We start from the raw sequence: 14295 nt of genomic DNA on the forward strand, positions 1-14295 counted from the left end.
CAAAGGTTTTTGAACACTTACTCATTCAAGGGTTTTAGAACAACTACTCATTCAAAGGTTTTAGAACACCTACTCATTCAAGGGTTTTAGAACAACTACTCATTCAAAGGTTTTAGAACAACTACTCATTCAAAGGTTTTAGAAGGGCTTAATGTGTTTGAGCCAATCAGTTGTGTTGTTACAAGGTAGGGGTGGTATACAGAAGATATACCTATTTGGTAAAAGAACAAGTCCATATTATGGCAAGAACAGCTCAAATAAGCAAAGAGAAGCGACAGTCCATCATTACTTTAAGAAATGAAGGTCAGTCAATCTGGAACATTTCAAGGACTTGTCACGCCTTGGTCATAGTGTTTTGTGTTTTCGTTATATATTTTGGTCAGGCCAGGGTGTGACATGGGTTTATGTGTTGTGTTTCGTATTGGGGTTTTATAGGATTTGGGATTGCTAATGATTAGGGGTGTGTCTAGTTAGGCTTGGCTGCCTGAGGCGGTTCTCAATCTGGAGTCAGGTGATTCTCGTTGTCTCGGATTGGGAACCGTATTTAGGTAGCCTGAGTTTCACTTTGTATTTCGTGGGTGATTGTTCCTGTCTCTGTGTAGTTTCACCAGATAGGCTGTAATTAGGTTTAACGTTCCGTTTGTTGTTTTGTATTTATTAGTTATTTTCATGTATCGCACTTTTCTTCATTAAAGACATGATTAACCACCACGCTGCATTTCGGTCCGACTCTCTTTCAACAAACGAAGAACGCCGTTACAGGACTTTGAAAGTTTCTTCAAGTGCAGTCGCAAGAACCATTGAGCACTATTATGAAACTGGCTCTCATGAGGACCACCACAGGAATAGAAGACCCAGAGTTACCTCTGCTGCAGAGGATAAGTTAATTAGAGTTACCAGCCTCAGAAATTGCAGCCCAAATAAATGCTTCACAGAATTCAGAGGAGATTGTATGAATCAGACCTTGGTCGAATTGCTGCAAAGAAACCACTACTAAAGGACACCAATAATAAGAAGAGACTTGCATGGGCCAAGAAACACCAGCAATGGACATTAGACCAGTGGAAATGTGTCCTTTGGTCTGGAGTCCAAATTAGAGATTTTTGGTTCCAACCGCCGTGTCTTTGTGAGACGCAGTATGGATGAACGAATGATCTCCATGTAACGGCGTTCTTCGTTTGTTGAAAGAGAGGACCGAAATGCAGCGTGGTGGTTACTCATGTTCTTTAATGAATGAATGACGATACATGAAATAACTATTGAATACGAAAAACAACAAACAGAACGTGAAACCTAATTACAGCCTATCTGGTGAAACTACACAGAGACAGGAACAATCACCCACGAAATACAAAGCGAAACTCAGGCTACCTAAATACGGTTCCCAATCAGAGGCAACGAGAATCACCTGACTCCAGATTGAGAACCGCCTCAGGCAGCCAAGCCTATACTAGACACACCCCTAATCAACCACAATCCCAATGCCTACAAAAAAAACAATACGACAACACAATAACCCATGTCACACCCTGGCCTGAACAAATAATTAAAGAAAACACAAAATACTAAGACCAAGGCGTGACACTCCACATGTGTATTTCCCACCGTAAAGCATGGAGGAGGAGGTGTTATGGTGCTTTGCTGGTGACACTATCTGTGATTTATTTAGAATTCAAGGCACACTTAACCAGCATGGCTGTCACAGCATTCTGCAGCGATACGTCATCCCATCTAGTTTGTGCTTAGTGGGACTATCATTTGTTTTTCAACAGGACAATGACCCCAAAACACACCTCCAGGCTGTGTATGGGCTATTTGACCTAGAAGGAGAGTGATGAAGTGCTGCATCAGATGACCTGGCCTCCACAATCACCTGACCTCAACCCAATTGAGATGGTTTGGGATGAGTTGGACCACAGAGTGAAGGAAAACAGCCAACAAGTGCTCAGCATATGTGGGAACTCCTTCAAGATGTTGGAAAAGCATTCCATGTGAAGCTGGTTGAGAGAATGCCAAGAGTGTGCAAAGCTGTCATCAAGGCAAAGGGTGGCTACTTTGAAGAATCTCAAATATATTTGTTTAACACTTTTTTGGTTACTACATAATTCCATGTGTCTTGTTTAATGGCTTTGATGTCTTCACTAGTATTCTACATGTAGAAAATAGTAAAATTACGAAAAACCCTTGAATGAGTAGGTGTTCTAAAACTTTTGACCGGCAGGGTATATTGTCCTATTTCATTTACAAGTGTGTATTATACGCATGTGTGAATTTGAAATGTGTTTTTTGAATATCCCATCTCCCCCTGAGACACCCTCGGACAGTGGGGTCACAACCAAGGTATCTGCATCCTCTGTGCTGTTATCTGGAGAATGTGTCTCTCTCTAGTCTCCCTATCATGCCAGGCTCTGTGTTTGTAATGTACATGTGTGGGATGTATGTGTGGCTAGGGTGACTGGCCACTGATTTGGTTGTTATTGGAGCCTTTCGCCTCAGCATACCACAGTTGAATTCTCTTCAGTTCCACCCACTAGACTAGCCAGTTACTGAACTATTTGCAGTTTATTCTCGCTCTTCTCTTACTCCATTTTTTCCCCTTTCTCTCCCTCCTCGCTCTGTGGCTTCCGTTGAAGCCCTTCAGATATGAATTCTGCCTTTCATCCCTCTTCCTCTCATCCTTCTCTGAAAGCTTTTCAAAGTCCTCACCTCCATTCCTTCTCTATTCCGCATTCACCTTTTTATTCTCATTTTCTTTATGTATCTCAGGCTCCCTCTCCTCCCACTGTCTGTCTGTCTGTCTGTCTGTCTGTCTGTCTGTCTGTCTGTCTGTCTGTCTGTCTGTCTGTCTGTCTGTCTGTCTGTCTGTCTGTCTGTCTGTCTGTCTGTCTGTCTGTCTGTCTGTCTGTCTGTCTGTCTGTCTGTCTGTCTGTCTGTCTGTCTGTCTGTCTGTCTGTCTGTCTGTCTGTCTGTCTGTCTGTCTGTCTGTCTGTCTGTCTGTCTGTCTGTCTGTCTGTCTGTCTGTCTGTCTGTCTGTCTGTCTGTCTGTCTGTCTGTCTGTCTGTCTGTCTGTCTGTCTGTCTGTCTGTCTGTCTGTCTGTCTGTCTGTCTGTCTGTCTGTCTGTCTGTCTGTCTGTCTGTCTGTCTGTCTGTCTGTCTGTCTGTCTGTCTGTCTGTCTGTCTGTCTGTCTGTCTGTCTGTCTGTCTGTCTGTCTGTCTGTCTGTCTGTCTGTCTGTCTGTCTGTCTGTGTTCTTACTGAATTTGTTTGTTCTTCATGATGTACACATTGTACACATGAGTCTGCATGTTTGTTGTTGTCTTCTTGATGTCAAATCAAATCAAATCAAATTTATTTATATAGCCCTTCGTACATCAGCTGATATCTCAAAGTGCTGTACAGAAACCCAGCCTAAAACCCCAAACAGCAAGCAATGCAGGTGTAGAAGCACGGTGGCTAGGAAAAACTCCCTAGAAAGGCCAATACCTAGGAAGAAACCTAGAGAGGAACCAGGCTATGTGGGGTGGCCAGTCCTCTTCTGGCTGTGCCGGGTGGAGATTATAACAGAACATGGCCAAGATGTTCAAATGTTCATAAATGACCAGCATGGTCGAATAATAATAAGGCAGAACAGTTGAAACTGGAGCAGCAGCACAGTGACATGTCTTAATGGTTTGTGGCCTATTGTGTGTGTGTGTGTGTGTGTAGTTTTGCAGTTCGACTATGGTGTTTGTTAGTGGAGTCTGTGTGGTCGTTACCATGGTAAATCTACGTGTTTTGCTGTATGTGTGAGGGTAGTGTTTGTGGTCCAGGTGTCGGGGTGTGTGTTGTGAGTGACGGTTGCTGTGGTTATGGTGTGTGTGTGTGTATGTGTGTGTGTTGTTGCAGTGGCTCGGCACATCAGTGGTCTGCTGGCGAGCCGGGTGGAAAGGCGAGCCAGACTGATGCGTGGGCGTCGCCCTGGGAGGGAGAAGGCGAGGCCAGCGGAGGGTAGGGGAGGAGTCAAACTGCCTACAACTGGTTAGCTGCTCTCCCTGTGCCTGCTGCTCTCTCTCTCTCTTTCGCTCTCTCTCTTTCTCACTCTCTCACACACATCTCATTAATCACATCTCATTCATCAACACAGTCGGACACACACACACACGCACACACACACACACACACAAGGCCCTGGCTACTCTTCCTGTGTCTGCAGCAGATTACTACTTCTGCTACCACCGCCTCCTCCTTCCCATCTCCATCCTCTTCATCGTCCTCTTCTCCTCTCTCTTCATCTCCATTGATGTCATCTCTTTAACCCTCCTCTTCCTCTCCGTCCTTCACCTTCAGGATCTAGCTCTGTATCTCTCTATCTTCTTAGGTCCTCAGCGTTTTGTGTGTCTATTTCATAGCTGTCGACCCCGTCTGTCTGTGTTTCTCTGTCCGTCTCTCTCTCTCTGTCTGTCTGTCTCTCTCTTTGTCTGTATACCTACCTACTCTGTCTGTCTGTCAATCTCTGTCTGTCTGTCTTTCTCTCTCTTTGTCTGTCTCTCTCTCTGTCTGTATACCTACCTACTCTGTCTGTCTGTCAATCTCTGTCTGTCTTTCTCTCTCTCTCTTTGTCTGTCTCTCTCTCTGTCTGTATACCTACCTACTCTGTCTGTCTGTCAATCTCTGTCTGTCTCTCTCTCTGTCTGTATACCTACCTATCTACCTACTCTGTCTGTGGTTGTCTGCACTCTGTCTTTTTCAATTTGGGGCATTTTTCCCGTAACACTGTGACAAGTGTCTAACTCTATCTGGTGTGTGTGTGTGTGTGGTGTGTGTGTGTGTGTGTGTGTGTGTGTGTGTGTGTGTGTGTGTGTGTGTGTGTGTGTGTGTGTGTGTGTGTGTGTGTGTGTGTGTGTGTGTGTGTGTGTGTGTGTGTGTGTGTGTGTGTGTGTGTGTGTGTGTGTGTGTGTGTGTGTGTGTGTGTGTGTGTGTGTGTGTGTGTGTGTGTGTGTGTGTGTGTGTGTGTGTGTGTGTGTGTGTCAGGTCTGCTAAACCATTTCTCTGTCTTACATCATTCTACTGTCTTGTGGGTGTCTGTCTCCTCATTCATTCCCCGAGGGGAGAGTCCTGAGCATCAGTTCAGTCTTTTAGTGACGGGTAACTCTGGTAACTACTAGGACTGTTACCTGAGTCAAAGGGTGCTCTTATGTGCTTGTAGAACGCATGAACATGATGGTTAGACAGTGTGTCAATGTGGGTGTCACATAGGGTCAGAAGGACAGTGTGTCAACGTGTGTGTCATATAGGGTCAGAAGGACAGTGTGTCAACGTGTGTGTCACATAGGGTCAGAAGGACAGTGTGTCAATGTGGGTGTCATATAGGGTCAGAAGGACAGTGTGTCAATGTGGGTGTCACATAGGGTCAGAAGGACAGTGTGTCAATGTGGGTGTCACATAGGGTCAGAAGGACAGTGTGTCAATGTGGGTCAGAAGGACAGTGTGCTGGCTGGTTAGGCCTCAGGCTGTATGGTCGGTGTGTTTCCAGATTTAGACCACTGAGCTGTTACCCTCCAGTAATTAACTTGAGTGGCAGCAGAACTACCCTGTGCCACCCATATACAAATGAGTGGATTTGGCTATTTCAGCCACAACCGTGGGCAAACTGGTGTATAAAATCAAGCACACAGCCATGCAATCTCCCCAGACAAAGAATGGCCTTACTGAAGAGCTCAGTGACGTTCAATGTGGTGCTTTCATAGGATGTCACCTTTCCGACAAGTCAGTTCATCATGTTTCTGCCCTACTAAAGCTGCCCTGGTCAACTGTAAGTGCTGTTAATGTGAAGTGGAAATGTCTAAGCGTTGCAACACTCACTACCGAGTTCCAAACTGCCTCTGGAAGCAACGTCAGCACAATAACTGTTTGTCGGGAGCTTCATGAAATGGGTTTCCATGTCACAATGCCAAGCGTCGGCTGGAGGGGTGTAAAGCTGGCCGCCATTGAAATCTGGAGCAGTGGAATGAATCACGCTTCACCATCTGGCAGTCCGACGGACGAATCTGGGCTTGGCGGATGCCAATACATAGTGCCAACTGTAAAGTTTGGTGGAGGAGGAATAATGGTCTGGGGCTGTTGGAACGCCGACTGCGAGCCAGGCCTAATCGCCTCCTCATCAGTGCCCAACTTCACTAATGCTCTTGTGGCTGTATGGAAGCAAGTTCCCTCAGCAATGTCCCAACATCTAGAGGAAAGCCTTCCCAGAAGAGTGGAGGCTGGTATAGCAGCAGAGGGGGGACCAACTCCATATTAATGCCCATGATTTTGGAATGAGATGTTCGACGAGCAGGTGTCCACATACTTTTTGTCATGCAGTGTACATGCGTGTGTGTGTATTCTCTGTTCCCTCGCTATACCTGTGCTTTATGAGTCCACTAATCTTCGTTAATATCAACTCATTACTGTATGATCTAACAACTAACCTGTGTGTGTGTGTGTGTGTGTTTGTGTGTGTGTGTGTATGTTTTTCTCCAGGAGTGGCGATAAGCGGCTATGCCAAATACTGTTACCGTAAACTACAGAAGGCTGCTCTGACCGGAGCTAAGAAGGTATAAGTGCTCTATTTCCGCTACTCTTCATACATTGCAACTCAGTACAGTATGATCTAACAACTAACCTGTGTGTGTGTGTGTGTGTGTGTGTGTGTGTGTGTGTGTGTGTGTGTGTGTGTGTGTGTGTGTGTGTGTGTGTGTGTGTGTGTGTGTGTGTGTAGTGTGTGTGTGTGTATTGTGTGTGTGTGTGTGTGTGTGTGTGTGTGAGTGCACTACAGCCTGACCCACAACCCACCATCCTTTACCATCCTTCATGAGAAGAAGAATTTCCTTCTTTCTAATTTCCTCTCCCGGTATGTCTGTCTGTCTGTTGTGTCTGTACCTGGCGGGACTCCATCTGGGTGGGGTGGGGGGGCAGTCTGCTTTTCTTCCTCCGCCTTTAGCTGTAGTCCGGGGTTAGTTAGCTGAGCGCACGGAGATCGAGTGCAACGAGGTCTGTGCGCTAACTACTAACTATCCCCGCGGCAACCACACACCACTTAATGAACACCCCTCCTCACGCCACACACACTCACTCACACACGCATACACAGACAGAGGCACACTATACACACACCCCTCCTCACACGGCATAGCCCACCGCCCTCTGATTAAGAATCCCATATCAGAATGCTCCTGAAGATGGGAATGGGTTGGGAATATGGGACACGATGCCCTACAGAAACATGCAGTGCTATGTCACCACTGACTTGTATTGCTTTAAGCTTCTGTTTTCTAAGTAGGAAATCAATAAGTAGATGCTTGAGGGGATAAGCTGAACTCCAGATAGAATCATTATGTATCACGCACCTCGTTAGTTACCCTTTGTTTTGTTTCCGTTTGTGTGACAGAGGACTTCCTGTGTTTCCATTTCATTAGCCTCTCATTTGAATCATCTCCCTATAGCTGTGTGTGTGTGTGTGTGTGTGTGTGTGTGTGTGTGTCTTAATTGAGTTATTGTTTCAGCAAGCGGTGCACATAATGCAGTTTATTATTAATGTAATGTCTGGAGCAGAATTCCTGCTGAGAACGCTAGGACAACACACACACACAGACAAATAAACACATACAGTCTCACTTTATCACCCCCCCCTCCACACACACACACACACACACTCATATTGATTTCTTAACCTGTCCACCAATTAAAGGGGCCCTTCAGGCAGATGTATCTTCTGAGTGTTTTTAAACCAGATCACATGACTTCACAGTCTGCAGGGTGTGTGTCTGTGTGTGCTTGGGTATATATGCGTGAGTGAGTATGTATGTGCGCATGTGTGTTGGCATGCGTACGGAGAGTGATGGGGGGGGGTCTGGGTGTCATGGAAACAGCCTCCAGGGGAACATTCCATTCCGTTGTTCATCTATCCTTCCCCTGACCTATAAAACACTATCTGACTGACTGTCTCACTAAACCGGTTCTAGTCGATACTTGCCCAGTTAGCTGTCTGTTTTGACCAGTGCCAATCATTATCAGGCAAGTCCACTGGTTTAAATGATTTGTAATAGAACAGCCTCTCTCTACTGTTGTCCAGTGACAATCTCTTCTGTGACCTACTGACATCTGACCTTTTGATTGTCCTAGTTTTTCCCCCTAGTAACTCTCTCTATGTCCTAGTAACTCTCTCTATGTCCTAGTTCCTCCTCTCTCTGCCTATCTGTGTACCAAAGACTTCACCGTGGGTGTATAGTATCAGAGCCAGCAGCATTGCATCAAATGTTGCAGGAAAATAAATCAGAGTATCTGTTATCCGTGTGTAAATCAGACTACTAGCCAGCATCTAGCTTCGTTTTTCCAAATGGAAAGAGAATCATATAATCATGAGGTGTATTCATGAGCAATATTAGGAAACTAGAAATATAATGAATAGAGCTGACATGATCCCCTATTCTATCTGAAAGACGATCATAGAAGTTCAACACCAAATCCTCCTGAGGAGTGTGACCATGGAGGAATAATTCTACTTCCTGTCATGAAATGGTGTTGTTCCCACCCCGGCCACAGGAGGGGGCCAGTGAGGCTGTCTCTCATCTGCTGTCTACAACTCTATCTGGAGAGGCAGAAACAGACAGAGGTCTGAACAGAAGGAAAGGATAGGCGAGGGAGAGACAGATGAAGAGAGAGAACACAGGAAAGAGGGATGAACAGAGCAAAGGAGCAGTGGAGAGGAATTGATTGGGAGGAAGACGAATAGACAGGGAATGAAAGAGGAGAGAGCGAGGGATGGATTGATAGTGGTGGGTAACGTAATTCATTGGTCGTGTGTGTGTGTGTGTGTGTGTGTGTGTGTGTGTGTGTGTGTGTGTGTGTGTGTGTGTGTGGCATGTGTGTATGCTCCCATCTCCCATCACATGTGGTGATGCCAGTCTGTGCTAGCGGGCACTGGTGGTTGGCATTGTGTATGTGAGGCATGTAGAGTGTGCCAGCATCTCTACAGGGTGGTAATAGAGAAAGTTTGTCACTTGGTGGACTCATACACACATTCACCCTGACTGCATCCCATAGCCTGAGGCATAGTGTTTAACTGGTATTAACCCCAGAGCAGAGCCTTTTCCAGGCGATTAATAGGACTGATTTTGCCCTCACGCAAATCCAATGACCTGTTGGGGGAAACATTCTCTCTCTCTCTCTCTCTCTCTCTCACACGCTCTCTCTCTCTCTCTCACGCTCTCTCTCTCACGCTCTCTCTCTCTCTCTCAATAATTAATTTAGATACATTCATGAAGGTCATACCAGTATTTTTCAGTAAATGCACAGTTGCTAAATATGTAATGTGTTGCTTTAGCTACACCTCGAGAGCTGTAGAGTTGTGTTATGTTATCATGAAACTGCACATCCCCTCGTTGATTATCCCTCTACCACACGGTATGACACAATGCAACTTGTTTTGTTGGAGTGATGTATGTATTTTGGCATTTTCTAAATAGATGCGCAATGTTGTGTGTTGTTCGTGGGGCTGACTTTAAAAAGAGACTCGGGTCTCAATGTTGACTGTCCGTATAGATATAGTTACATAAACATGTGTGTCTGTGTGTATTGTAATCCGTGGGTTGCAGAAGCACATAGTAGTTGTGTCTTATCTAACAACCAAGTACCTGTGTTCCTGTGTGTGTGTGTGTGTTGTTATCCAGGGGTTGCAGAAGCCGTGTCTGGAGGAGATCAAACATGCCAGGAACGCCATATTCAGCCCCTCCATGTTTGGCTCCTCCCTGGATGATGTGATGTCACTGCAGAAGGAGCGTTACCCCGACAGCCAGCTGCCCTGGGTCCAGACACGCCTCTCAGAGGAGGTTCTGGGGCTCAACGGAGACCAGACAGAGGGCATCTTCAGGTCCGTACCTAACCCTCAGTCACTAGTAGGAGGGAGGGAAAGAGGGAGGGAGGAGTTAGTTGTAGTAGACACGCCTGTCAGTGAATGTCCTGGTAGTCATCAGAGACCAGACAGAGGGAGAGCGATAAATGGAAGAGATAAAGGGATTGGTAAGGATGGACATGCTGTGAGGAATGATTTTTATATGTGAGGAGGAGGAGGACTCTAATGTGTCTCTGACCCCTGACCTCACAGGGTTCCAGGTGACATAGATGAGGTCAACGCCCTCAAGCTGCAGGTGGACCAATGGAAGATCCCCACGGATCTGGAGGACCCTCACATCCCAGGTAACACACACACACCGCACACACACATCCTAGGTCCTGATCCATCCACCCACTGTATACACTCCCTCGTCCCTCCCTCCTACCCTCCACTAGCCCCAGGCCCTCTGCAGTGCTCTAATTCTCTCTGAGTATTAATAGACCCAACACCAAAGCATGCTGGGAGCAATGTGCCTGCTGCAAAACTACAGTCATTTCAAAAAAGATTCCTTCTAGAAGGAAGAGAGCAGTCCTGGCTGTAGGTTGGAGAGAGCCAGTTCGTGCTTTACTAGGTCATTAGTCATAACTCTATTACCAGCACAGAGACACTTGGACAAACCACACACACACACACACACACACACTCTTTCTCTCTCTTTCTCACACAAGAACACACACAAACTCGTTCTCTCCAAAAACAAATGTTCCCAGAGCTTTGGAGAACGTTCCCGTAGCCCTTTACACTCATACCCGTAAACGGGTTGAAAGGGGCAGATTTGGGCACTAATAAGCAGCTAAATTGGAACATAGTGGCTGTACAGTAACATGCTATACATGACGTCAGAGCTCTGGCCCTGCGCTTCACAGCGCTGTATGGGTTTTGACTGACAGCCATTCCAAACTTGAGCACCACGCACAACAAGAAGTTGCCTCCCATCCCTCCCTATAATTGTGCAACTTTTGCAAATGTTTTGTTGTCCGATTGAGGGAAATGCTGTAAATTAAGATGACGTCGATGTATTTTGAAAGACGAGACGTTGATGATTATAATAAATATCTCTTTGATGTCATACAAGCACGCCTAAGTCCAAATGTGCACTGTACATATCATAAAACTCATGTCATATACCATGTCAACGTTTATGATCACTATGTTTGATGTACAGTTAGAAGATGACTTAAAAAAAAAAATTACCAGTCAAGTCAGTTAAGAACAAATTCTTATTTACAATGACGGCCTAGGAACAGTGTGTTAACTGCCTTGTTCAGGGGCAGAACGACAGATTTTTACCATGTCAGCTCGATCGAGCGACCTTTCGGTTACTGGCCCAACGCTCTAACCACTAGGTTACCTGCAGCCCCATGGTGTCATACCCTGGGTTGTTCTGAACAGAATGAGCCTATGTTTGTTTGTTGTGAAGAAGACTTGCCGCGGCACACGCACCTGAAAGGATTCGATCCTATTCTCAACACAATTGCGGTCCGTTTCTCTGAATTGCCTTGTGAAAGCCTAGCACTGTAAAGATTGTATTTTATAACATGGCATGTTGGCAATAGAATAAGCTTTCAAATCGTGACCACCTGACCCAGATTGCGATTTATAATGGGCCATTTTTGGATTGGGTAAACAACAACAGTAATTGTGTGATGGCGGGGATGCAAGGTTATGTTGAAACAACTACAAGTGTGCTTTGCCCTAGACCCCTGAACGGCGCAGCTCGGAGAGCTCCAAAAACTACCTTACAGTTGAAGGCTCTTCTTTGAGTCATAAAAGTGCATTGAAATTGCTTAGGATGTTTGCACCCTTTGGAGAGGTGTGTGGCCACTTGGAGACACCAGTTAGTCCTGTCACTCAAACCCTTGTCATTTTTTTTTGTCTGATGTTGCACCTTCCCCACATTTTCCAGGAATAGACTTATCATGTTACTTAATGGATCCAGAGTATTTTCAGTTTTCGTTATCAACAAATGTGGCAAAAAGTACAGGCAAACATAAAATCAACAGTGTAATGTTTGGATTCAGTCTTGTGTCAGGTGAACTGTTGTGTCCTCACCTTTGGTCTAATAATTGTCCCCTTCTCTCCAAACTCTTCCTCTTTCAATTGCTACCATGGATATGCTTTGCATATTTCTTCTGTAGCAAACATTTCAACTTAGGCCAATTCCCACGAGTGTAAAGGGTTAAGAGTCTCATTAGGTCATTAACTAACGTTTTCATAGGAATGTTCCCACGATGCACCAGTAGTGTTTCCAAGAGACTATTCACTTAATGTCAAATAGAACTTACCCAGAACGATGTTACCATGTTCTCAGAACTTAATGTCATAGGCACGTTTCATGGGAACGTCGCATGAACATTCATGTGTCCAGTTTTCTGTGGGTTGGGAGAATATTCCATCAGTGTCCCACCAAACATACACAGAACATTGTTGCCATATTCTCAGAACATAAGAGGTGAATGTTCTAAACGCGTTTCGTGGGAATGTTGCAAAAACATTGTGTCCAATTTTCTGTCGGTTAGGACAATATTCCATCAACGTCCCACCCCAAAACATTTCTAGACACGTTTCAGAGGAACGTTTATGTGTAAAAAGTTGTATAATTATGCATTACGCATAACGTTGCCCAGACAATTAAGGCCCTGATTGGTGAACCACTGATCCATTCATAGCTCTTTGTTAGGGATGCTCACACACAGTGCTTTAAGCATACAGTGTTTTCAGCTTACAAATTTGACACACCTGATTATATTGTGTATGTTCATTTATACAGTAAGTATTATTGAACATGTCTTCACTTGGGATTTGAACTCACAACCTCTCGGTTCACTGTACTCCAATCTCCCTGTCTGGTATCAGTTAATCTGATTATTCGCCCATCGTTGATTTGATTGTTTTCAGCGATTTGAGGGCTTTCTGTATAGTTGTCTAATGTTGGTGGGGCATATTAACCTGTTTTAATGTTACTCCTGGGTCATCAATGATCCTTGAGTGTAATTTTAACAGAGCTGAGATTTACTTCGAAGTGCATTCACCTTATTGCTTATACCTATCAAGTTGTTTCAGATCTACACAAGTGCCTAGGGAAAAGGGGTTAGGGTTCCTTCTAGACAGGGCCTAACTATACTGGCCCAATAAGCACACGCCCTGGAGATGTCCCTTATTGGTGCGGTGGTTAGGGCGTTTGTCATTGGTGCAGGTGGCCGGGGTTTAGAGGCCCACTAGGGGAGTGACCCTACTCTCACATTCTTATACGTTAATGCTCATTATTGATTTGCATTTATCAGATATTTTGATAGTTTATATGAACATTTCGTTAGAACAAATATTTTTTTATATATATACCATAATGTGTATAGAGTTCTCCTCTTTCACGCATTTCTGGAACTTTGGCTACCAGCTTTGTGCCTTTATGCATGACCTCCATACGCTTTTTCAGGTTTGATATGGTGCTTCTGGATGAGGAGATCAATGCGGCCTTTGCCGAGTTTGCATTTGACTAAAATGTTGTTCTCTTTCTCCTCGATTTACTCAAAATAATGTGAGCATTTCCACAAGGAAAAGGTTAAGCGGGGTAACACATCTGCTATCTTTATTTGATTTTCAGCTTTCCGAACCCCCCTTTTAGAAATGAGTTAGCCTACAGCTTGGATTCCGTTAGAGTGAGACAAGGCTTTAAAAATATAGGCCCATATAACACGACAGTATAGATATACTTCTGAAAGTAATGTATGGGTCACTTGAAAAAGTAACTGTAATCATTAAAATATTTGAAGACAGTAACTTGTCATATTACTCTGTTACTCATAAAAGTAATACAACTGTAAGTAATATATTACCCCCCAACATTGGTCCCAAGTTATTCTGTTGCAATTTGTCTATTTTTCCACATTAAAACTTGGAAATGGAGCTCTGTGTTGTGTATTGTTAAGGTATAACTGGCATCATCATTGCTGAAATGTCAAATGTTAGAAAGTACAGGCATGTTACTGTAAATATACACTTTTCTAATATTCTGAGAATGTGAAAACCATGTTCTGGGTATGTTTCTTTCAGAAGCAACACCACCACCTGGGGTATGTTTTCGGCAACAAATTAGGAATGTTACAGATAGAAATGCAATGACGAGAGCTGATGCAGTTCCTTCTCAGAGAGAACGTTTGTTCTACGTGATGTATGTGGTGTGGGTTTCAAAAAGACCATAGAGTTCTCTTTGAGATGCTCAGCTATCTAGAATTCTACCGATTCCCATCTTTCAATGAGAAACTCATTTGAATTAGATCAGATAGGTCTGTTGTAACTGTTTCCAAATAGTGATGTTAACCTATATTGCTGAAAATGTGAAAGTAGGATGACTCTCCTAGCGGGTCTTGAACCCAAGCCATCAGT

General features: G+C 44.5%; 1 protein-coding gene across 1 annotated transcript in view; it reads left to right on the plus strand.

The window, feature by feature from the left end:
- The window catches only part of LOC109897203 (rho GTPase-activating protein 39), a 46169-nt gene that overhangs the window by 18186 nt on the left and 13688 nt on the right, over positions 1 to 14295 (plus strand). Inside the window, exons 11-13 of the mRNA XM_031834966.1 lie at positions 6498 to 6571; positions 9686 to 9885; positions 10120 to 10211. Coding sequence (XP_031690826.1) covers positions 6498 to 6571; positions 9686 to 9885; positions 10120 to 10211 — 366 coding nt within the window. The remainder of the gene's footprint in view (positions 1 to 6497; positions 6572 to 9685; positions 9886 to 10119; positions 10212 to 14295) is intronic.

The sequence above is a fragment of the Oncorhynchus kisutch genome, linkage group LG10, assembly GCF_002021735.2.
Source record: "Oncorhynchus kisutch isolate 150728-3 linkage group LG10, Okis_V2, whole genome shotgun sequence".
Lineage (NCBI taxonomy): Eukaryota > Metazoa > Chordata > Actinopteri > Salmoniformes > Salmonidae > Oncorhynchus > Oncorhynchus kisutch.